Below are 26,047 nucleotides of genomic sequence, written 5' to 3'. Positions count from 1 at the left end.
CAGGTTTGAACGTCATAAAATGCGTATTTTTTCGTTCAAAACCGCTTTAATCCGAAATATCTGAAAACAAAGATATAACAATGTTTCTCGCTTTAATTGGAACTGCTGCTTAATGCTATAAAAGTAAAAAAAAAACCCTGCAATCTTATATTTTGAATGGTTTCTGAATGACACGCACAAACATGTTCATGGGGCACTTAAAATCGAGATTTGAAAACTCTCGGATTTTCAGATTGTTCCTGTTGTGTCTTAAAAGCTACCTATGTACCAAATTTTAGGTTTCTACCATGTCGGGAAGGACCCCAGAGGTTTTTGAGACAGATTAAGGTCTTTATTTATATAGATGTTTCTATTAAAATTAATGCTTTAATATGTTCTTATAACGTGTATTAATGAAAATTGCTGTTTAAATATTATGAACGTTTTTAGGGTGAAAAAGGTCAACTTCCGATAGTCTTAGAACAAATTAAGCCTTTAATCGAATATAGGAAATGCATGCTAACGCCAATTTTAATTAACGATGTTTTTGTGAAACAAATTAACATTGTTAACCGAGGGACCGCTGTACGTTGAACTTCTTTTGCACAGTACGTAGCCAACCGTGCGAAATCGGAGGTGCCTGGTGAGTCAAACCACCAGTTAGAAAAGCACCACCAGCACCGTGGAAGTTCCAGCGTCAAGAGGTTATAGTGGAGACACCGGGTGGGGGGGGGGGGTCAGAGCTCGGGGGGGGGGGGTCAGAGCGCTGCGCGGTCCAAAGTACAACGAACAACAACAACAACGTGGGCGCGAGGAGTGGGTTTTCCCGAAATGGTTTATTGGAAGAGTCGAGTTTGGCACCGGGTTGGATCACGAGAGGCACACGTGCAACAAACAAAATCGCCACAGCGTTCATGAAGATCGTGGGGATGAACCGGGCAAGGCAAGAATGGGGGGGGGGGGGAGGAAGAGAAAGAAAAAACCACTACGGGAGGCGATCCGTGATAGTCGAGCGACGTGCCGGCGTTAAAACCAGCGAGCGGCGGGGGACGGGAGGCGGAGGAGGGATAGCTCGTAAGCTAATCAGCTGTGCACGGGACGGGTGCATTGTGGGAGGATGCCACGTGCCGGAGGGTCCGCATCAGCGCCCCTCCCCCCCACCACCCCGCACCGGCAACGCGTGAAGACACTTGCGGAACTGTTCCGGGACGCGGAAAAGGGGACGACACCCCCCCTCTTCTGGACGCGACGTTTTTACCCCCCCCCCCTAAAAAAATGGGGGGGGGGGGGGGGGTCACCCGGTTCCCGAGCGTCCCGGGACGGCAGGAAAGGCAAGCGGAGTATAAATACTAAAAACATTTAAAATGCGTGCTGCGGGATCGACCTTTTGGTTTTTTCTTTCCCTTCTCTCACCGGTTTCTCAATTGTTCGCTTGACTCCCAAATGCAGTAACAGCCCTGAGGGGGTCAGGGGTGGGGGGGGCACAGGCAGTACTCCGCACCGGGTTTTTGTTGTTGGGTCAGCACCGGAGACCTCGTGCACCCCCACCCCCCCCCAACAGGGCCGTAGTTAAACCCTGAAATGTTTGAGACGCGAAGGAGGAGGAGGGGGGGGGGGGGGCGAGGCGATGCACTGGAGGTGCCCGCGGGGCCTAGTTCTTGCCCAGAGCCTTCTCCAGGTTCTTGTGGATAGCTTCCAGGAAGTCGGTGGTGATGACGTAGTGCTCATTGAGCTTCACGCTGCAACGCACAAACACACGCGGAGACACGCGCACACGGGTGGATCAAGATAGGCACGTACGTAGACATAAAATACACACACGGACAAAAGAAAAAGATCCCCCCCCCCGTATAGCCTCAGGACTGTTGGGGCAAGTTCCGTTAGCGAGCACCTATTAAGTCCAGGACATTTCCACACCACACCAGGTACTCATTTTAATAAGGCTGACTCGAGATAGGGGAGGCCCAGGACCGGTTCAGACAATCGTCACTGGTGATGACCGTGAGCGGGAATCAAACTCGGGTCGCCGGGTTCTTAGCGCTGTGCCACCAACCACTGCGCCACCGCCCACCCACTACCAAATATGCACAACACACAAACACACAAACAAGCGCACTGGCTTAGAGTCAACACACTCTCCGTCCCATCCCATTCCTGACCCCCCCCCCTCCCATCTGCCCACCGCCCCTCCCCCCATCGTTCCCACATGGAGCCGGGCTCAAAAACATATGGCTGGTTCACCAGCCACGATCAAAGGTCAGATACGATGGGCCAGTCTACTGGCCCTGGGCTTGCATGGCGGATAGCGCTGTGTATTCAGAGATTGGAAGTAGCAGTCGCCGTGTTTGCTCAGTGCATCAAACGGGAGGCAATTCCAGATTGAAATCTCCCGTTGCTAATCTACGCAGCGTTGGCGACGGATAAACCTCGAGCTGGTGTGAACATCCTGCCTAGTGAGATAGCGTGTCCACGCCCACGCCTACCCTGCCACGCACTCCCATTGCACAGGGCTGGAGAGCTCGCCCCCACAGAAGTCAAATTAACAGGGGATGGTGAATGAGTGAGCGGGGCCAGTGACTGAGTGGGCAGAAGTGCGAGTGAAGAATGAGTAGATTAATGTTGCGAGGCGGTCAGTGAACGAGCGCGCAAAAGTGTGGGTGAACACGCGATCTAACGTGTAGGTGAACGTGTGAGCAAGCGGGTGGGTGGATGAGTGATGCGAGAGCGAATGACTGAACGTGCGAGCGGATTAGTGAACATGAGAGTAGACGAGCGAGCGTGTGAGTGAGCGAGCGAGCGAGTGAGTGGGTGTATGAGTTGGTGTGGGTGAAGATGTGAGTGAGCGAGTGAGTGGGTGGATGCGTGCATGTGGGTGAACGTGTGAGTGAGTGACCAAGCGAGTGGGTGGGTGGATGAGCGAGCGTGTAAGCGAGCCGTGACCGTACTTGGACATCCCTCCGTGGATGCAGCCAGCGAGGTCCTTGGTCATGATGCCGCTCTCCACCGTCTCCACGCACACGCGCTCCAGCGTCTGGGAGAACCTGCAGCGCGCCGCGGTGAACGCACAACGCCGCGTTTAACACGACACCACGGCGCACACCACAGTGAACGTACAGGACCACGATGGGCTGCACTGCGTGGCGGGCGAGCGAGCGAGGCCACGCCGGCACTCACTTGATGAGGTCGGCGTTGCCGTCCAGCTTTCCGCGGTGCTCGAAGCCGCGGGTCCACGCGAAGATGCTGGCGATGGGGTTGGTGCTCGTCGGGTTACCCTGCAATGGCACGGCGACGGACGCTCAGTCGTTAACGAGCGACGCGCGGCCCGGCGCTACACCAACGGCGGCACCGCCACGTGGCGAGGGCCGGAAAGGGTCGGTGGCCACGTCTAGCGTGGTGATGGCATCTGTGTGCTAGCGGTGGTGGTATCTCCTCTGTGATGGTGGTGGTGTCTTTGTGATGGCGGTGGTGCCTGTGTTGGTGGCAGTATCTGTGTGATGGTGGTGGTATCTGTGTGATGGTGGTGGTGGTATCTGTGTGATGGTGATGGTAGTGGTGGTACTGTGGTGGTGGCGGTCTCTGCATGGTGGTGCCCGTGTGGTGGTGGTGGTGGCGGTGGTGCCCACCTTCTGGTGCTCGCGGTAGTGGCGCGTCACCGTGCCGTGCGCCGCCTCCGCCTCGATGGTTTTGCCGTCCGGGCAAACGAGCACCGACGTCATGAGCCCCAGCGAGCCGAAGCCTGACCGCATACACAGACAAAGATCCCCCGTGTAGCCTTTAATGGACTGTTGGGGCAAGTGCCGTTCACGAGCACCTACGCAGGCCGGGATGGCACACGAGGGGGGTGTGGTGTGGCCAGATCCACGCCCAGCCTCCTTTGTCTCCCAAGTGCTGATGTTTACACACTACACCAGGTCCTTATTTAAGGCACAGGACAAATTTTAACCCCTGTTATGGGTCTTGGGCGAGAATTAAACTCTCCAGACTCGTAGCACAAGTGTGTGACTTTTGAGCAAGTGGGTGAGTGAGTGGGCAAGTCAGCGAGTGGGCGAGCGAGTGAGTGGGCGAGCGAGTGAGTGGGCGAGCGAGTGCATGCATCGGTAGTGGGGGGTGGTGGTTGAACAAGCAGGTTAGTGAGCGGCCGAGCGAGTAGGGAAGTGGGCGAGTGAGTGCGTGCGTCAATAAAAGCGAGTGTCAGTGGTTGGGTGGGCGCGTGAGTGCGCGTGTTAATGAATGATGTAATGGGCGATTGAGAGCCGAAGTGACTGCGTGATTTGGACAGCGTGCCTGTTCGTAGTGGGTGGAGGAGTGCGCGTCTCAGTGGGTCGAGTGAGCGGACGAGTGTGGGCACGCGTAGGCCAATGGCCTAGCGAGCGGGAGCGCGAGTGGCCGGGTAGGAAAGCGAGCGGTTGAGTCGCTCAGCTGGCCGAGCGAGTGGAGTGGGCGAGTAGCGGTCAGCGGTCAGCCCCCCGGCGCTCACCCTGTGCCAGGATGTCGGACTGCACGTCGCCGTCGTAGTTCTTGCAGGCCCACACGAAGCCGCCCGTCGACTTGAGCACCTGCGCCACCATGTCGTCGATCAGGCGGTGCTCGTACCAGATGCCCGCCTTGTCGAACTGCGGCTTGTAGCTCCTGCCGGCGAGAGACGCGCCCGTCGAACCAGCACCAACACCACACCGCCACCACACGCCACACCACCCAATGCCACACCGCGCCACACCACCCAACAGACGCCACACCGCGCCACGCAACGACTTGTGGGGAGGCGGTGATGTAGCTCAGCGGCATAGGGCGTTCCCCCGCTCATCGCGTTGGTCTGTAGTTCAAATCCGGCAGGCCGCCCCTGTTAATACCGCAGGTGGGTTAAACAGCGAAACACTCCGTGGCGTCCGCTTCACGGCGTAAAGTTAAAAGATCCCGCGGCGGGGCGATTCGAAAAGAGCAGCACGCCATCGAGCGCCGGTGCTACGGCAGAGCTACTCATTTGGGATCGCACGTAGCAGCAACATGGCCTCCCCCGCCCCCACCGACCCCCCCCGGCTGCCGGGAAAACTCTCCAGGAGCCTCCTGAAAAACCCTCGAGGCTCGGCGAGGCGGTTCCAGCTGGGGGCGGCGAGAACGAGCGGAACGATAAACGACGGCGGACGGCGACTCGCGGGAGGAAGGATGGGCGAAGGAAAAGCAGCAGCAGCAGCAGCAGCGTAGTACTTTTCAAAGATCTCCTGGAAGATGTCCTTGAAGCGGCCGTCGTAGGCCTTGAGGATGGTGTTCTTGGTGCTGAGGTAGAGGGCCCACTTCTTGCCGATGGCGTACTGGAAGCAGCTGTGGGCAAAGCCTGAGATGGACTACGGTGGGTAAGGGGGGGGGGGTGTGGAAGACACACACACACACACAGGACTGGGTCAAGTCAAGGCGTCAACGGTCAAGGATTCCGGGGTGAACTGCGCTCATGAGGAAACAAACGACACGCAACATATGGGGACGCACGCTGGCCAAAGGGTGCGATGATGCCCCTCACTCGCCGAGGGGTGAGCGACTCCGTGTCCGCGAGACCCCCCCCCGCGCTCACGTCGTCATTGTTATCAATTCTCACCTCGTCGGCGTTGTAGGTTACCATGCTCACTTTGTCAGTTTTGTACAATACCAAGCCCACCTCGGTGTTGTGCGTGACCATGCTCACCTCGTCGGTGTTGTACATGCCCATGCCGACGCCGCCGGCCGGGAAGTCGAAGACTTCCCACTCCTTGGGGGTGCTCTTGTCCTTGGGGGTGAAGACCATCTTGAAGACCCCGGGCTTGTCCACCACAAAATCGGTCGCACGGTACTACACGCACAAACAACAACAACGCCGCCACAGTCACTACAACAGCAGCACCAACAACGCCATCGTCACTACAGCAGCAGCAACAACGCCATCGTCACTACAGCAGCAGCAACAACGCCATCGTCACTACAGCAGCAGCAACAACGCCATCGTCACTACAGCAGCAGCAACAATGCCACCGCCACTCCACCAGCAGCAACAACACCACCACCCCCACTACACCAGAAACCACAACACCACCCCCACTACACACCAGCAACAACAACAACACCCCCTCACTACACCAGAAACCACAACACCACCCCCACTACACAAACAACACCACCCCACTCCACCAGCAGCAACACCACCCCACTAAACCAGCAACAACAACAACACCACCCCCACTACACCAGCAACAACAACATCACCACCTCACTACACCAGCAACAACAACACCACCACCTCACGACACCAGAAACCACAACACCACCCCCACTACACCAGAAACCACAACACCACCCCCACTACACCAGAAACCACAACACCACCCCCCCACTACACCAGAAACCACAACACCACCCCCACTACACCAGAAACCACAACACCCCCACTACACCAGCAACAACAACACGACCCCCACTACACCAGAAACCACAACACCACCCCCACTACACCAGAAACCACAACACCACCCCCACTACACCAGAAACCACAACACCACCCCCACTACACCAGAAACCACAACACCACCCCCACTACACCAGAAACCACAACACCACCCCCACTACACCAGAAACCACAACACGACCCCCACTACACCAGAAACAACAACACCACCCCCACTACACCAGAAACCACAACACCACCCCCACTACACCAGCAACAACAACACCACCCCCACTACACCAGCAACAACAACACGACCCCCACTACACCAGCAACAACAACACCACCCCCACTACACCAGCAACAACAACACGACCCCCACTACACCAGCAACAACAACACCACCCCCACTACACCAGCAACAACAACACCACCCCCACTACACCAGCAACAACAACACCACCCCCACTACACCAGCAACAACAACACGACCCCCACTACACCAGCAACAACAACACGACCCCCACTACACCAGCAACAACAACACGACCCCCACTACACCAGCAACAACAACACCACCTCACTACACCAGCAACAACAACACGACCCCCACTACACCAGCAACAACAACACCACCTCACTACACCAGCAACAACAACACGACCCCCACTACACCAGCAACAACAACACGACCCCCACTACACCAGCAACAACAACACCCCCACTACACCAGAAACCACAACACGACCCCCACTACACCAGCAACAACAACACCACCTCACTACACCAGCAACAACAACACCACCCCCACTACACCAGAAACCACAACACCACCCCCACTACACACCAGAAACCACAACACCACCCCCCCCACTACACCAGCAACAACAACAACACCCCCACTACACCAGAAACAACACGACCCCCACTACACCAGCAACAACAACACCACCTCACTACACCAGCAACAACAACACGACCCCCACTACACCAGCAACAACAACACCACCTCACTACACCAGCAACAACAACACGACCCCCACTACACCAGCAACAACAACACCACCCCCACTACACCAGAAACCACAACACCACCCCCCCCACTACACCAGAAACCACAACACCACCCCCCCCACTACACCAGAAACCACAACACCACCCCCACTACACCAGAAACCACAACACCACCCCCACTACACCAGAAACAACAACACCACCCCCACTACACCAGAAACCACAACACCACCCCCACTACACCAGAAACAACAACACCACCCCCACTACACCAGAAACAACAACACCACCCCCACTACACCAGAAACCACAACACCACCCCCACTACACCAGAAACAACAACACCACCCCCACTACACCAGAAACCACAACACCACCTCACTACACCAGCAACAACAACACCACCCCCACTACACCAGCAACAACAACACGACCCCCACTACACCAGCAACAACACCACCCCCACTACACCAGAAACCACAACACGACCCCCACTACACCAGAAACCACAACACGACCCCCACTACACCAGCAACAACAACACCATCCCCACTACACCAGCAACAACAACACCATCCCCACTACACCAGCAACAACAACACGACCCCCACTACACCAGCAACAACAACACCACCCCCGTACGGTGTGGGTTGGCTACGTACGGTGCGAAAGAATTTCAACATACATACAAATATACATCGTCACAACAATAACAGCACCACCACCACCGTCAGTCAGTCAAGAGTCCGACGGTCGCAGAGCTCAGTTCTGTCAGGCCTGGCCGGGCCGGGCCAGGCTGACGTGGCGGTGGCGGCGTTGACGGCGGCGTTGACGGCGCCGTCCGGGAGACGCTCACCTGGTCGCCGAAGGCATGGCGCCCGATGGTGATGGCCTGGGTCCATCCCGGCACGAGGCGCGGGATGTTCTTGCAGATGATGGGCTCGCGGAACACGGTGCCGCCCAGGATGTTCCTGATGGTGCCGTTGGGAGACTTCCACATCTTCTTCAGCTTGAACTCTGCGGGGTTCACGGTGGGGAAGGGGGGGTCACGGTGGGGTCAGGATAAGGTCACCCATTGGAGGGAGGGGAATTAATTATGCTGAGAACGCGTGTGTGCGCGAGCGAGGTCTCTACGTAGATCCGCGTGCAAGTCTATGGATCAATCTAGAATTGAAGCTTCCGTGACTGCAGAAATTATACATGTGACTTTACCGAAAAAACCAATGAGTAGTCTATGGATCCTCTGCGCAATATCCGTGTGTGCACAAGCGCACGTTCACATTTGTGTGTGTGCCAGTGAATCCGCGTGCGTGTGCCAGTGAATCCGCGTGCGTGTGTGTGTGACCGTGCGCACACACACTGACCCTCCACGCGCTGCTCGTCGGGAGTGATGGTGGCGCACTTGACTGCGACGCTGTACTTGAGCGTGGCGAGTGCCGAGTCGATGGTCACCTGGTCGTTGGTCTGGTCGCGGTACGGGAGGCCCAGGTCGTAGTACTTGAGGTCAACGTCCACGTAAGGCAAAACCAGCTACGAGGTGCCATGGGGGGGGGGTGGCGGGGAGACGAGGGTGACACGCGGCACCCGGCAACGTCGTTAGCAGAGCCCGAACAATTCACCAATGAAGACGTGACGGTGTCAGATGTAATACTTCCAGTTTAGTTTGAAGGTGTCGGGAGACCCACACAGCCCGATTTACCCCGTCCCCTATCCCCTACGAACAGCCCTAGTAACACCTGTCCAGTTTTGTACGATGGAGAAATTACTGGGACTGGTGGGACCAGAGTAATTCCACCACGGCTCGGAGCCGGGATCTCATTCAGGAATTAATTCTTTCCCCGAATCCCGCCGGCGAGTGCAGCACCTGCGGTGGCTGCAGGAGACCACCACGGGTACAAGTCGGCTCAGGCAGATTACGCAAAGACTGATCGAAGCACAAACATCATTCCCGTGCCTCCGATTAGCATGGTTGGCTACGTACAATGCGAAAGAAGTTCAACATACATACATGAAACAGACAGAGGCTGACTGCAGTACTTTTAGGTACACACACACACACGGACGCTCGTCACCGCATCAGCGATTACCTTCTCCTTGATCATCTCCCAGATGATCCGGGTCATCTCATCACCGTCCATCTCCACCACGGGGTTGGCCACCTTGATGCGCTTGTTGGCATCTGCGGTCGAAATGGACACGTACACACACACACACAACGAAGATGAAGATCCCCCCTGACGATTGCCTTTCACAGACTGTCGGGGCGAGTGCTATTCGCTAGTAGCGCCCATGAATGCCGGCACAGCATATGGCGGGGGAGGGTGGCCAACAACTCCGTTCAGCCGCCTTTGTCTCCCCGGTGTTGATGTTTACAGGTTACTCATTTAAGGCCCAGTCAACCTACGCAATGCCCAGGGACCGGTTAAAATAGTCGCCAATGTTATTGGTCATGAACGGGAATGGAGCTCGGGTCACTGGGTTAGTGGCGCAGTGCAATACCCATGACACTATCGCCGCTCACCCCCCCACCCGTCCCTGCCCGCCCGCCCCACACACACACACACACAAAGGTCCCCCATATAGCCTTTAACAAACTGTTGGGGCAAGTGCGGTTCATGAACTATCACTATCCACCGCATCTCACGTCTCACCGCGTGGCAACGCCATTATCTGTCGACGCTTCAGTTTAAAAAAAAAAATCGTTTTTAATTTGTTGTCCTTCCCCCCCCGGCACCTCTGATCACCACGGTTGTCTAAGTATGGTGCGAAAGAAATTCAACAAACATTGGCCTGCAGTGAGGAAAGGTTTAACTCTGGTGGGCCCATTCACGCTGCTCAGCGGACAGAGGTGAAGTGAAAAAAAAACCTGTTTAACACGTAGTAGGAGGCTTTCGTGACTAATATCATCCATAATAGAGCTGTTTTGGGTTAGATCGTGTAAATATATAAATGTGTTATTAAACCCGCCACCACCCGGCATGGCCAACTAGTAAGGGTTGTCACGTAAACAGAACGTTCCATTTCTGTCACCTGGTACAGCACACCGGTGTGTTGGGGAGCCAAATCTGGCTGTCGCCAGATGAAGCTAGTTGTAATTACTGGCGAAACATCGTACTCAGATTGTAAATGTTGTGGCTTGGCTCTCCAACACACAACCAGTGTGCTGTACTAGTGACGAATTGGCACGTTCTGTTTACGTGACAACCCTTACTAGTTGGCCGTGTCGGGTGGTGGCGGGTTTAACGACGCATTTATATATTTAATACGCGATCTAACCCCAAAAATGTCTATTATGGGAAAAAAAAAAACCTGTCCATTGTATCAACTGCCACACCAGGGAATCGCAAACCAGCACACCCTCTGGGTTTGCAAGTCCAGGGTGCTACCCATCACACCAGTGTGGTGGCATCCACAAATAGGCCCAAGATGACTTTCAAACGCCTTTGACAAGCCACACCTATGTATGTATTGTACATACGAGCGGCTGATCTGAGGTGCGGGAAATCAGAGTTGACGGTAAACTCTGACCACACTAGGACAGTAAGCGTCTCTCGCCTGTGTGCTCAGAGAGCTACTTGAGAGAGAGCAAGTGACTCGGCACGCTGCTAATATTAGAAACGCACTTGGCACTGGGCTGCCAGGTCAAACATTCGTCCTCCCCCTCTACAGTCAAGGCCTCATTTCTCACCGAATATTTTCTGGGTCGGTAGCCAAGGCTGGAGTGGGTGGCACGTGATTTGCGGTGGTCACAGTCATAGCGAGAGGTATTGCTGGATGCGGTGTGATCGCACAACCGCCAGAGGAGGTGTACATCCAGCAGTGGATAGATAATGACCGCTGTGGCGGCTGCTGCTGCTGCTGCTGATGACGAATCACTCATTGCTATAGGCTCTCACATCAGGTCAAACACACAGCAAACACCAACCACACACACAGACAGGACCACAGACAGGCACCCCCCCCCGCCCCTCCATTATCCAGCAGTGGAATCTTTCTTCTCGCCTCTGCGCACTTAGTCGAGCCAGGCCACCGAGACATTATCTGCAGTGCTCGGCGCTCTCATTCCTCCGTCCGCTCTGTGCAGAGGGGCCAGTTGCCCACCGCAATGCACGGCGTGGTGTGCACATTCACTCGTTGGGGGATATCCCGGATGCCCAATTTGGCATCGCTGTGGAGAACACGAAGGGCACCGAGTCCCCGCATTCCCCATGTCGCTGTGTTTCCATGATCCCCATGTCTCCGTATCCCCATGTTTCCAAGTCCCCGTGTTGCTATATCCCTGTCTCCGTATTCCCGTATCGTTGTATCCCGTGTCTCCGAAACCCCTTGTTTAACCCGTCCGCCTTGTCCAGTGTGACACCGGTTCGGTAGAGCGCCCAAGTGAAACCCAGTTGACGGGCAGTGGCGTGGTTCATTGACGAAAAAAAAGAGTTTGTTTCGGTAGACGCGAAGCATTCTCCCCACTGCGGAGGAGGCGTCCGCCTGCATCGGTCGTCGCGGTTGTGCCGGGCAGCCCTCTCCGGCGTGTTTTTCAGGTTTTGCCACGCGTTGTTCGGCGCGGGGTCCTTCGTGTCGAAGCTCCCACCCAGCATGTGGGCCGAAACGTCGGACGCCGCTCCGATCAACAGGTGGCACAAACCCAAAACGCACAATCAGGAGCGCTGCGCCGAGATTGACGCTGTAGAGAAATGGAACGAATGGGACCACTCCATGTGGAGCAAGGCACCAAGGAGGCCACCACGGGGGATGAAAGCGAAAGTTGTGGTGCTGGAGTGCGAGCGTGCGAGCCAGCGGGCGAGTGCTCCGCACCGACTGCGCGGTTCAAAAATTAACAACGGGAGTCTCGCTGCGTTAGAGGTCACGAGGCACCGTGGCGACATTCGCCACCGCAATAACCCACGGCGATCGTAAATCTCGTGAGCAGAGCGCGAAGGGCGGCGGTGCCACGCGCCCGTCCTCTGGGCACCGTGGAGCACCCCGGCTAGGACTGGTAGAGGAGACGCGGGGGGTACAGTCGGGGAGACGAGGGGAGGTGGTAAGCACAGCGCGAGTTAACAATGCCCCCGCCCCCCAACACACATTGCGACCCACAGACAGTCATGTACGAGATATTTTGGGCGACCCCCAAAATAGATGAATGGAGGAGCGCGCGAGAGAGAGAGTGAACAGTGTCCTCTTCAATTGCCCCGTCTGCCACCCGCCCGCCATGCCCACCCATCCGCCCGACCAGCAGTATATCCGCGGGTGCCGCTTGCACTCTCATTGTGGTGCCCTTGAGTTTTTTGGCCGCGGTCGAAGAATGCAGGCCTGGGGCTTCTCTAAATAGCCGGCGGTGGTAACCGCACACCTGCGGGCGGTGGCGGGGGGGGGGCGGCAGGGAGATGGCGGTGGTACCGGCGCTCAACTCTACGGCACCAGGTGGGACTGGTCTCAGCAGGCGAGGGCGAGCGTGGACAGGGGACGTGCAGGGCGAGGGGAGGCGAGGCGTGTCGTGGAGAGGGGGGGGTATGAAGGTGACAGGAGGTTGTTAGGAGAGGGGCGAGATGGGGAGAGGTCGGTGGTGGTGAGGAGAGGGGAGGTGAAAGTTGGTGGGTGTGTAGGTTAAAGGAGAGGTCTGTGATCGTCAGTGGTTACGCGTGGATGTAAGGAGATGTGTGTGGAGTTTGAGGAGGTGAGAGGATGTGTGTGGTTGCGAGTGAAAGGTGTGTAGGTATGAGAGAAGGTGAGGAACTGTAAGCGGAAGGTTTGCAGAGGTGAGGAGTGGTCAGAGCAAGCGAGGACAGGTGTGGGCCAGAGGTGAGCTGAGGTGAGGACAGATGAGCCTCGGGGTGAGTGGACAACAGGGCAGCTGACACAGACGGCGAGGGGAGGTGAGGACAGCGAACAAAGGTGAAGGTCAATTACCACACCCAAACTCTGGACCCTTTCCCCCACGTGGGCAGGGTAGGGGACGGGGGAGGGGTGGGGGGCGAGAGGGGGAGATCAAGGCGACCCGAGGAGGAACCCGCCCCAACGCCCTGACCTCGGCTCTCCACCCTCAAGCCAAGTCCGTGCACAGGGGTGCCCCCTCCCATGGTGTCCACGTGTCTCCCCTCCTCACCGCATCATTACCTTCACCAGCTATTTTTTTTTTTGCCAGGTAAGGCCCACACTGACCTATGCAGCTCTATTTTTAGACCCGACCTGGCTAGCACTAATGATAGCTCAACGAAGTGGCTCATCGTATGGAAATTGACAGCAGCCAAAATTACTCTAAACTCGTGTTGATTCTAAATGTGGACGGTAAAACCGTCCACGGGGAGAGCATGCAGAGACTCCGAATATACGGCAGGCGTCGGGGTCGGCATCAAACCCACGACCTCCTGTGTACCAGGCTGGTACAACCGTGATTACGAGCCACGGTCTACCCACTACAGGACGGATGCCTCTCCACACCATCATCATGAGGCCAAGGTCTTATCCACTGCTGGATGAAGGGCCTCTACATTCCATCGAAATGAGACGTGATCTATACTCTGCTGCTTGAAGGCTTCCCCACGTCAACAGCATTCCCTTCACAGCACCATCAACTTGATCATCAGCCATTTGTCCCATTCGACTGCTGGATGAAGGTACGGAGAAACCGTATACGCGATGTCGCAATCCAGCTCGCTCCCTAGACGTGACTCAACACGAAACACGACTGGGCGCTGTTCGATGTCAACAGCTACGAACTTTCGCCCACATCTATAAATACCGGAAAGCTCACCAGGATCGGTCCAAGAAAGCTGATGAGACACCGAACGGTCAAAACCGGCGAGTTTTGCTTGCGTTGAACCGATGCCGTTGGAGATTTTGCACTCCCAGAGGGTCGTGTGAGTGATGGGATGTGTAAAAATTAACCCGTAAAAACAAAGTTTTTCACTATAACTCCTTTATATGCGTGGCGGCTAGAGTCCTCTCGTCCTCTGACTTGAGATGGCTGCCACCTATGGGTCAGATGATTGCCTTCCACCATTAAGCAATTGGTAATTAAATATATTTTAAAAATTCCCTAAAAAGTGTAAAAATTTGGAAAAAAAATTTCACGAAAATGTATTGTCACGCACAACGAGTCTGTGTGCAAAATGTCAGCTCGATGGGATCACGGGAAGTGGGTTAAAAAACGACCGAAAGATTTGCACGGTCGTAAGCGTGCAAGCAAGCAAGTGAACTTAATATAAAGGATTTTTAAAAAAACGTTGTTATTACGTGGAAGGACAGATGTGTTTTTTTTACTCTTCCATTGACAAAGATTAGCCTACAATGCAACACCGTGTCACGTATAACCAGGGAGGCGTTGTGATGTAGCCAGCTCAAGTCACCTAAGGATTCTATAAAGGTTCTTCTGCCTCGCCCACCCACGTGGCTGATCTCCCGTCCCGCCACCAGGAGGGGGCAGAGCTGCCCCGAGGTGCCCCCCTCAAAAGACAAAGATCCCCCGTGTAGCATTAACAGACTGTTGGGGCGAGTGCTGTTAGCGAGTAGCATTTATGTAGGCCGGCACGGCACACGAAGGAGTTGGTGGTCAACACCACGCCCGGCCGCCTTTGTCTCCCCAGTGGCGATGATTTTACACACCGCACCAGTTCCTCGTTTGAGGCCGAGTCGACCTAGGGCAAGGCCCAGGACCGGGTTCAGATAATTATGTATCCGTCACTGCTGCTGCTGGCGGCGAGCGGGGTATACGAACTCTGTTCGCGGGGGTTTCGTAGCGCAGCGCCATAACCGCTACTCCACCGCTCCTTACCCCCCCCACCCACCACCACCTCCCCCACCCCCAACACCCCCCACCTCAACCCCGCCACCTCCCCCACCCCTCAACTTCTCCCCCCCACCTCCCCATCTTCCCCACCCCCCACACTCGACCTCCCCCACTCTCCATCCTAACCCCTCTCCCCCCACCCCCCTCTCCCCCAACCCTCCACCCCCCACCACCCCCCTCTCCCCCCACCCCCACACTCTACCACCCCCACCCCCACACTCTACCACCCCACCCCCCACCTACCCCACCCCCCACCTACCCCACCCCTCTCCCCCCACCCCCACACTCTACCACCCCACCCCCCACTTCCCCCACCCCCCACCACCCCCCACCTACCCCACCCCCCACCTACCCCACCCCTCTCCCCCCCACACTCTACCACCCCCCACCTCCCCCACCCCCCCACGGGACGTGGCGGGAGGGAGACCCAAGATGGTTTCCTTGCCCAGCTCCGAGTGGCCGCGACTCTCCCCACCCCGCCTAAACTACACGCCTCAAGATAATCATCATAATCATCATAATCGTAGTAGAAAATGTTAATTACTTACATTTGTTTCCCTCAGGAAAGCCTCACCTAACACCATAAACCATCGCCACCGTGTTCAAACACTATGTTAGCTTGCTAACAACAACAGCATGCGCGGTAAACTTGCAAGACCCCCAACGGTTCACAACCCCCACGAGGCCCGGCCGCCTTTGTCTCCCCAGCGCGGACTTTTACGCTGCACCGCGTTATTTAAGGTCGAGTCGACCTAAGGGAGAGGCCCAAGACGGGTTAAGATTAAGGGGGGGGGGGGGGTGGGTGGCCATGCACCACGCCCGGCCGCCTTTGTCTCCCCAGTGGCGTGTAAACGACGACCACCATAAAAACCTATAAAATATCCATAACATCGGGTTTTTTGGAGGGTTAGATCGCGTAAAGTTTGTGGATTTGCTCTCCCAACACACCGGTGTGTTGTACCAGTAACGAATTGGAATGTTCTGTTTACGTGACAACCCTTAATAGTTGGCTGTGGTGGGTTTAACGACACATTTACACGATCTAACCCAAAAAAAAACCTGTATTACGGCCTAGGCTCTTCATACATATCGACTCTTTATCAGTGCCCTACCTGATTACAGACCAACTCAAACATTATTTGGCCACCCCGTGCCCTTTATAAATTTCAAAGTTCGTCCTACACAAAGTCCCATCACAAATGTGTTGCCCGTATTGAAACGGCTGTACGCCGTATGGGGCCGTCCATAAATGACGTCACGCGATTTTGGACGATTTTTGACCCCCCCCCCTTCGTCACAAAAAGTTAGACCCCCCCCCCTCAAAAATGACGTCACAAAGCTCTGCCCCTCCCCCCAAAAAAATAAAACATGCTTCAAATAACTTTGAACTTTTGTCATTGTAGTGCATATTTTATGTGGCGCTGCACTCTGATGTTGTAGGAGAAAACATTTATTAAAACGTCTATTTCATTAAGTAGAACGTGTTGTCTATTTATTTAGAGTTGCGCATTTTGATGTGACGTCACATTTCTCAACCCCCCCCCCCCCTTGTCACACATCGTCACAAATGCCTGACACCCCTCCTCCCCCCAGGTGCGTGACGTCATTTATGGACGGCCCCTAAACCCACGCAACGTTGACAGGGGCCCTCATCCAGCAGTGGACTGATCATGGCTCACGATCATCATCGTTAACAAGTCGGCGATGTGATTTCCACATTAATGTACTGCTAACTATTGTAACGATACACTCGACTCAGAAAATGAAGCAGCTAAGAGAGTAACGTAATTGGTAACGATTGTAATCACCACACGCCCCTGGCTACGAGTAACGCTATTGGAAAGTAATCACTCGCCACACCCCCTTGGTTAAGAGTAACGTATTTGGCAACGACTGTAATCACCACACGCCCCTGGCTACGAGTAACGCTATTGGAAAGTAATCACTCGCCACACCCCCTTGGTTAAGAGTAACGTATTTGGCAACGACTGTAATCACCACACGCCCCTGGCTACGAGTAATTGGCAACTACTCACCTCACCACACACCCCCTGGTTAAGCCATGGTAGGCAGGCCGGCTCTGTGGTGGCCTCTTTGGGTGTAAAGAGACGAGAAGTGGCATTCTTTGTTTACCGTGGTGGTGGGAGGATGTTGAGGACAAGTCATCCATGCACTCAGACAGTCCCTACATGGAAGGAACTCCCCGCATGAGTCTAGGCCAGGGCTTGGCGGATCTTTAACCACTGATTTTCGTGACGTTAGTTCCATAGCTGTAAACCCCTTATCAGTGCCTCCTACCTCATTACAGACCAATTCAGACAGTATTGGTCACCCCGTGCCTCTTATAAATCTCAACGTTCATCCTACACAAAGTTCCATCCCAGGTGAGAAACACAAAGACAAAAAAATGTAAACTCAATTTCCCAGTACAAGAATACGGGTAAATTGTATGCGTTGACACGGCATGTATTTAATAATCATAATGAATGATATTTATTTATTACCGGTGGAATTCGATGAGCTATAAATTTATTTTTAAAAGGACCACCTTCCATTGCCGGCTGCTCTTGAAATAATTCTCCAATTCGATGATAAATAATAATCTTTTGGCTCGTCTTGTTAGTTTGGTTTCTAACCCCTGGTCGAGGGTTACCCAATTGACATCCTGCTGAATGGAAGGGGGACTTTTGGTGGACTCGAGTGTGGATTCAAATTCCTCCGCTACATTTGAAGACTAGCGTGCCCAGAGCAGCAGTTTCTTTTTTGAGTGTCGTCGCCGCTTTTTCATCTTCGGTGGAAGTAGTAATCAACACTTTAAAATGTAAAGTCACGTAGAAGGAAAATAATAAAATAATAAAAATAAAACATAATAAAATTATTCTCACGACGTTTCGGCCACAACGCAAGCAGCCGTCTTCAGGTGGAGAACAGGTCTGTCGAGAAGGCAGAATCTGACAGATCTGTTCTCCACCTGAAGACGCCTGCTTGCGTTGTGGCCGAAACGTCGTGAGAGTTATTTTATTATGTTTTATTTTTATTATTTTAATTCTATTCCTTCTACGTGACTTTACCGAAAGAACCAAGAAGATGAATCCCTGCAGTCACGAAAGCTTTAAATCGAAACTTAAAAATGTGTTCCCAGTCCCGACCTACTCCGGGCGAAGTCTCCACGATCTCGCGTGTGCTTTGATTACTCAATGGAAGAGAGGTGGGGGGGAGGTTACTCAGGGCTCAATCATTCATTGGGCAACAAACATTTTACAATTCTTGAGTAGACAAGTCCTTGTTTCTCGAGTCTCCATTGCTGAATGGAAGGGGGGGGGGGTTGGGGGAGTGGACTGCAAGCGGTGGAGTAGCGGTCAGCGCGCTGCGCTACGCAACCCGGCGACCCGAGTTCGATTCCCCGCTCACGGCCAACACCAGCGACGGATTATCTGAACCGGTCCTGGGCCTCGTGCCCTAGGTAGACTCGGCCTCAAATGGGTTACCTGGTGCGGTGTAACAACAACGGTTGGGCACGTTCTCACGACCACCATCAAGACAAAGACCCCCCCGCCCCGGTATAGCCTCAACAGACGTATGGGGCAAGTGCTATTAAGCGAGCACCCATGAAGGCCGGCGCGGCACACGAGGACGAGAGTGGCATGCACCACCACTCCCGCCCGCCTTTGTCTCCCTAATGGCGAGGTGAAATTGTGAGTTAATCGCGTAAATGCAACTGGCTGTGGTTCGCCATCATCTCCCCCCACCTCCACCATGCCCTTCTAACTGCCCCCGCCTCACCACCACCACCACCCATTAGCGTTGTACCGCCAGGGGAACCTAAGCCTTTGGGTTTGGTGGCGAAACGTCTGACGCTTTGCCCCAATACACATGGGGGCGAGCTGAACAATGGGTGCGCGCGCGTCTGGCTGGACCTCCTGCATATTCGCGTTCCTTTTGTGTGTTTATAAATAAATAAGTAAATAGTCGAGCCAACAAAAGGAAGTTTCTCTCCCCCCTCTCCGCATTCTAAGAGATCATCTCGTTTCAGTCCATCGCCCTAGTGAACTTATGAACTACGATTGCATTCGTTTAAAAGTAGACAAAACTTAAGACAACTTTCGACTTGCTGGGTCTCTGGAGCGGCAGCAGTCAAATTTGTAAAATGCAATACTGTGATGTTGCAACACAGTTACAGTACTGTATACACATATTTAACTTAAAAATAGAACTTCAAAAACACTCATTAGGGATGCATGGAGCGGTGGTGCATTGGTGGCGGTGTCTTGCACGATGAGACCAGCCCAGCCCTCAGAGTTCGAGTCCGAACCACGACTAACATCGGCGGCGAGTGATACGGGCCCACCACACCATCCCACTACGTCGCGTGGACCGAGACCAGCGTGGCGAATCCCACGACCATCACACGACCCGCCAACCGCGTGGCTGCTGGTGGTGGTGGCCGTCATCCAGCAGTAGATTTGAGTCACAGAGCAGTAAATTGAGCAAGTTCTATAGCGGATCTCCCCCCCACCTACCCCCAGCCCCTCTACTCGCGTGGAAACGACGTTAATTGAGGCAACAGGACAAAGATTACGACGTGTAACACGCGGCTGGCTGCCTGCCTGACGCCTCGAGGACTCCATGGATTGCAGCACGGGCTGTGATGAATTATACTCTCGTCTATTGAGTTACTGCGCCATAATTAATTACCCCCTCCCTACCCACTCCCCCAGGGGTATCTTTCGCAAATTTAGTGAAAGGCTGCTATGAGTGTGAGTTTTATTTTTTGGGGGGGGGGGCATGCCCCCCTCGAGCGTGGAGCTCTGGGGAGAACCGTGTTGGGTGGGGGGGGATGCCCAAAATCCCAACCACTGAGACCTCAAATCCGGGACTCCAATTCTGAGTCCCAGACTTTTAGAACCCAGAAACCAGATTGCGGACCGGTAGATTTTGGCTCTCGGATTTGTAGCTCATCGGATTCCTCTCGCATAAGTATTCTGATTCCGAGTACCCTCAACTCGAACTCCGCACCAAACTATTCTAGAACCCAGGAGCTGATCCCCCCCAGTTTAAGATCCGAACCCCACACACCCCGAACCCAATAATCCAGACGACGCTCGACAACCACCCCCACACTCCCCTCCTACACCCTCCCTGGATCCAGAAACCCAAACTCGGCACCCTCAATCCCAGTTCCCGGACCAGAGATCCCAGAAACCGGCCCCAACCGAGGAACCATTAAAACCGATTGCCGACACGGAGCAGCAAGGGAATTAGAGAGGTTCGCAGAGTCCCACACAACCCCCCCCAGATCATGGGGAGAGGAACTCCATCGGCTGAGGCCTCCCTCGTGACCTTGAGGCGTGCCGCGTCTCCTTCCCGCACAAGGGCGCACGGAGTCGCGCTGCCCTTTGCCAACCTGCCCCCCCCCTCCTCTGGGTCTGCAATGCCCTCAGGAATGCCCTTGGCTCCCTGCCCCAACCATCCAGCCGTGTGTTTGCCCAAAGCGACGTCACTTAATCGGGGGTCAGAGCAGCCTGAGCCGTAACGCAGCCTTCTCTGCTCGCAATCAGCGGCGCTTCGAGTCTAATGGATTCACCATCATCGTTAACCTTCATAACCACCGTCTTCATCGCCACATAGCCACTACCACCATCATCGCCGCTGCCAGGAAATGCCACGCATTACCACCACTTTCGCCAAAAACAACATCTAGCATCGCCAACATCACTAAACCAAAAACCATCACTAACGTCATTACTTATCACAAACCACCTTCATCGCCATCACAATCGCCACTATGCCCACCCCACACTATCACAATCACTTTCATCACCATCAGCACGACTTTCACCACTACCAATAAATATCACCACCACCACCACTAGCCACACCACCAATCGTTACTCCCGATACCGTTAACAACATCGCAATCTTCGTCAAACCCGCCGGCTGATTCGACCCCATTAACTCCCCTCCCCCGAATCGCATCAGCAGCGCTCCGGCTCATGGAGCCACACGATCAGCCACCAGGCATCAACACCTCGCGGGGTGATGGGGGAAGGGATGGAGCCACGCGGGGCAGCCGAGGGGAAGGAGCTAGGGGGGTAGGGGTTGGTGGTGGTGGTGTGGAAGGAGCCACTCGATAAGAGCCGGCAACTCACATCCACGCCGCTGAGTCGTGTTGCCGGACGCCGCGGGCGCGACGAGGAGTTGGCTCCTGCCGGCGGCAGCGCGCCCGGCGCCGGTCAGCGCTTTCATCAGGTAGCTCGCCATTACGGTCGTGTCGGGGCAGCAGCAGAAGAAGAAGAGAAAGAGGTGGCCGGTTGTTGAAGGTGGTGGTGGAGGTGGTGGAAGAGGAGGCGGCGGCGCTGCCGGAACCAAAGAGTGGGGGTCGCAGTTGCGTGGGGAGCGCCCTTAAAGCGGGCCACGCCGCCTTTTGAATTCCCCAGCGCAGATGCGCAGATGCGCGATGCTGATTGGCTAAGACAGCGCGGGGTGGGCGGGGCGGTGTAAGGGTGGGGGGGGGGGTTAGGTGGCGGTGGGGGAAGCGCTCGTCCAATGGGACGCGTTCTTGGGCGCGCGTCTACTGTGGGAAATATAGAACGCGATGACGTATCAGGGGCCGGTTTGTCGTAAACTTTATTGACAAGCCTCCCCCAAGACGGCGCGGGAAGGTGGCGGGAGGGGGTGGTCCGCACGTGTTTGGTGAAACTTTATTGGTTGCCCGTCTTTCTTGCCAAGTACGAGGCGACTTTAGCAGCGGTAAGGTAGCCATTCTCCATCCACTGCTGGAGGCAGGTCAACCACCACCACCACCCCTCCCAGCGCCGTCGGGCGCTCTAATAGCGTCCCACTACTGCTCCCGACTTTACGAACTGACCTCCCCCCCCCTACTACTCCACCATCCCCACCGCCGCCGTCGCTCCGTCTCCGCGGGGTCGTCCTCTGCGCGGTAAGAACGGCAGCGGTGTGGATTGAGTGCAGCAGTAACATCGCCTCGGCGCTCCACGTCGCCGTGGACGGTGCCCGGACCTCACGCGAGGGGAGCTCGGTTGGCTACGTACGGTGCGAAAGAAGTTCAACACACATGCGGCATTTGGGTGACCCTTTCGGCGGAGTTCATTCATCCCCCCCCCCCGGGTCCCAGCCCTCCCCCGGAGAGATCCCCTTACAGACGGGTGCCCTGGGGGGGGGGAGGGGTGTTCTCCCTGAGGGGGTAAGGGGACCGCAGAGGACGCGGGGTCCAGGGGTCGCCACGGGTGCAAAGGCCCTCCTCACTCACTCGTGTCATGTGAAATGTAACGGTGAGGTAAAGGTAACGCGAATTTCCCATCGGGTAACGATGACCATGTGGGTAACGCGAGTCATGCAGTGTGCCTGGCATTACCCTAACATTAGACGTTCACACCGTGGTAACGTCGGTTAACACCGGGTAGCGCGAGGCGCCACCGTGTGGTAAACTTGAGTCTTACTGTGCCGCGTGGTGACGTGGGTTTAGGGGACAGGACTCTGGGTCACCTTCCCGGCCACACTCCACCCCCACCCTTCCTGCCCCGCCCCCCTCCTCCTCCCACCCCTCCTGTCCCCCTCCTCCCCCCCACCCCTCCTGCCCCGCCCCTTCTCCCCACCCCTCCTTTTCCCCTCACCCCTCCTGCCCCGCCCCCCTCCTCCCCCCCACCCCTCCTGCCCCCCCCTTTCTCCCTCATCGCTCCTGCCCCCCCGCTCCCACACCCGTCCGCCCCCCTCTCCCCCACCCCTCCTGCCCCCCCTTCTCCCCCACTCCTCCGGCCCCCCACTTAACCTGCCCCTCTTGCCCACCCCTCCTGCCCCCCCCCCCTCTTTCCCCCCACCCCTCCTGCCCGCCTTCACCCACACCCCTCCTACCCCCCCTCTCTCCCCCACCCCTCCTGCCCCCCCCCCCTTCTCCCACCCCCCTCCTACCCCCCCCCCCTTCTCCCTCACCCCTCCGCCCGCCCCCTTCTCCCACCCCCCTCCTACCTCCCCCTTCTCCCCCACCCCTCAGGGCCCCCCCCCTTAACCTGCCCCCTCTTGCCCACCCCTCCTGCCCCCCCCCTCTTTCCCCCCCACCCCTCCTGCCCCCCTTCTCCCACAGCCCCCTCCTACCCCCTTCTCCCCATCCCTCCTGCTCCCCTCTCTCCCCCACCCCTCCTGCCCCCCCTTCTCCCACACCCCTCCTGCCCGCCTTCACCCACACCCCTCCTACCCCCCCTCTCTCCCACACCCCTCCTGCCCCCCCCACTTCTCCCACCCCCCCTCCTACCCCCCCCCCTTCTCCCTCACCCCTCCGACCCCCCCCCTTCTCCACCCCCCTCCTACCCCCCCCCTTCTCTCCCCACCCCTCAGGCCCCCCCACCCATCCTGACCCTCCTGCCCCCCACTTCTCCTGCCCCCCTCTTGCCCCCACCCCTCCTGCCCTTGTCTGCCTCTCGTTATGAGGTTTTGGCCCTGGTCCGCTCCTAAACGTTGCCATCCGTCTCCATTAGGGGGCATAATGACGGTCGCGCCGGGTGGTTTCAGGGGCTTGGAACCTGAGCTCGCAGGGAGCCGGCCTGGGGGAGGGAGACTCGTGACGGTTCGATCCCAGGACAGGTCGGATGGACAAACACTTGGCGTGCAGAGGAGTCAACCCTCTACCGAACACTATTCGATCGTCACGATTCTGGGTTATGGGCTTCCAAGTCCAGATTAATAACAAAAGCCAGCGTCGTCGTCGTAGTGGAGATTATACGTGTTAACAAAGTCAGCAGGCAATACGCCTTCTCATTCACATCGCTCGCCTACCACGTGTTTAGTACGTTTTACTCATCCCATCAGCCACTCGGTGGTCTTGCTTCTCTGCGAGTGCATAAACAAACTCATCAGCGTTGGTGCGATACAAGCGAAAACTATGGGACCGATTTCGATTTAAAGCTTTCGTAACTGCAGGGATTCATCTTCTTGGTTCTTTCGGTAAAGTCACGTAGAATGGAAATAATAAAATAATAAAAATAAACATAATAAAATAATTATTTTATTATGTTTATTTTATTATGTTTATTTTTATTATTTTATTATTTCCATTCTACGTGACTTTACCGAAAGAACCAAGAAGACTATGGGACCGGTTTCCACATTCGGCAGTCAGGCTTGTTTGAACCAATGCTGGTGAACTTCCAGCTGTTCTAGGCAAAGTCTCTCTGTCAGATATGGGTCCTAGTGCTAGGGGCCGTCCATAAATGACGTCACGCAATTTTGGACGAATTTTGACCCCCCCCCCCTCGTCACACGGCGTCACGAAAAGTCAGACCCCCCTAAAATATGACGTCACAAAGCTCTGCCCCTTCCCCCCAAAACCATATTTCCATTTTGAAAATAAAACATGCTTCAAATCGCTTTAAACTATCGTCATTGTAGTGCGTATTTAATGTGGCCCTGCACTGATGTTGTCGGCGAAAACACGTATTTAAAAGGAGGCATTGGAACGCTGAAATTTAGCATAAAATTCACTTGAAAATATTTATCGTCTAACTAAAACTGCAGATGTTCAGAATATTATATTGAAATTCTCTTATAATTATATATTAAAAGTAATTATAACTATAAAAAATACTTGAAACTTTGTAGTAGAATGAAGCTAAATGGAATGAATAGCCCTGGTAGAATCATTAAAATCAAAAACTAAATTTATACTTCTCCATTCTCCGATGGAGAAGCTAAATGCTCCTTCATTTAATAAATAAAGGTGACCTCAGTAAATTTAAATAATCAAATAGTTAATAATGAAAATTAATCAAAATTAGTGTTGTTATAACAGTTTTATTTAATTAAGTAGAACGTGTTGTTTATATTTAAAGTTGCGCATTTTGATGTGACGTCACATTTCTCACCCCCCCCCCTCGTCACACATCGTCACAAGTGTCTGACCCCCCCCCAGGTGCGTGACGTCATTTATGGACGGCCCCCTACGCAAAACTAGACTATAATACACAGCACAAAACAATTCAAAATAATTTAAGATTTGAATCTTCTGTTCATGCCATCGTGGTGAATGCAGCACCTCTAGGTGGCTGCAGGGGTTGCGTGAAGCCGTTTTAAAATATCAATAGCCATGATCAATCCACTACTAGATGAAGACCTCCCCAAGCTGTGGCCATTCCAACTATCCTAGCGGTACCTGCACAGGGGCTCATGTCGTGGCTTCAGCTCCACGGTGCATGTGTAGTAAGTTGCAAGAGGCTTGGACGACGGGGTCGGAGGCACACTTATTTATTAATACCAACTTGTGTACAGTAACGGGTACACACAGCACTTGAAGGGGTATCGTCCCCTTCACTCGTCTAATAGGGAGACACAACGTCTAACCCCGCTAACCTATGCCCGAGTCCACTACGGAGCTAGGGGAGGCTACCTATCCCAGCCCTGGTCAAGCTGGGATCTCGGCACCCTGAGTCTCCAGACCGGCTCTTATAAGAACGTCAGTCTGGGCTCTCGGAGCCACGCCACCGGCTTGCCCTGGTCGGCCCTGACAAGGACAGCGAGCCAGGGGAGCTCCGGGGCCTATTCTAGCTGGTCTTCACTCTTCGCTGGTTAAAGCTAACACTCGACCTCGAGCCCTCCGGCTCACCACCTTTTATAGCACTCGGCCCCCGGGAGGGGCCCGTGGGGGATGCAGGTGCGGACGTCGGTGTGAGCACCTCTGTGTACGGCCCTAACCACGCCCCTTGTGTTTGTTATCCATCCGTGCCCATACATCTACACAATTACACCTCTACACATGTACTCTTGGCATGGGTGGAAAAAACCCGATTTTTCCAGCGGCAGGCATCGGGTTTTTTCTTTAATACAATTAAACCCGATTTCGGGGAATTAAAACC

At 55.0% G+C, this 26,047-nt stretch overlaps 1 protein-coding gene across 1 annotated transcript; it reads right to left on the bottom strand.

The window, feature by feature from the left end:
• Window positions 1-796: 796 nt before the first annotated feature.
• Window positions 797-21,587, bottom strand: IDH2 (isocitrate dehydrogenase (NADP(+)) 2). Its single transcript, XM_078880851.1, has 11 exons — window positions 21,335-21,587; window positions 9,490-9,581; window positions 8,767-8,932; window positions 8,259-8,419; window positions 5,657-5,800; window positions 5,185-5,321; window positions 4,457-4,608; window positions 3,603-3,715; window positions 3,154-3,251; window positions 2,925-3,020; window positions 797-1,718 (listed from the first exon to the last, which is right to left on the bottom strand). Exons 1-11 carry the CDS (start codon window positions 21,444-21,446, stop codon window positions 1,631-1,633), a joined length of 1,359 nt encoding a protein of 452 aa, XP_078736977.1. The 5' UTR covers window positions 21,447-21,587; the 3' UTR covers window positions 797-1,630.
• Window positions 21,588-26,047: the final 4,460 nt, after the last annotated feature.

The sequence above is a fragment of the Lampetra fluviatilis genome, chromosome 59 (assembly GCF_964198595.1).
Source record: "Lampetra fluviatilis chromosome 59, kcLamFluv1.1, whole genome shotgun sequence".
Lineage (NCBI taxonomy): Eukaryota > Metazoa > Chordata > Hyperoartia > Petromyzontiformes > Petromyzontidae > Lampetra > Lampetra fluviatilis.
This window is presented reverse-complemented; position numbering and strand designations above follow the sequence as displayed.

What these genes read in the sequence shown, in the direction of transcription:
- IDH2 (XM_078880851.1), bottom strand. Translation starts at nt 21,446, where the DNA reads ATGGCGAGCTACCTGATGAAAGCGCTGACCGGCGCCGGGCGCGCTGCC. An exon ending in GGGAGATGATCAAGGAGAAG is followed by an intron (nt 8,933 to 9,489) that starts GTAATCGCTGAT and finishes GGCACCTCGTAG; the next exon opens with CTGGTTTTGCCTTACGTGGA. An exon ending in GCCATGCCTTCGGCGACCAG is followed by an intron (nt 5,801 to 8,258) that starts GTGAGCGTCTCC and finishes TTGTGCGTGTAG; the next exon opens with TACCGTGCGACCGATTTTGT.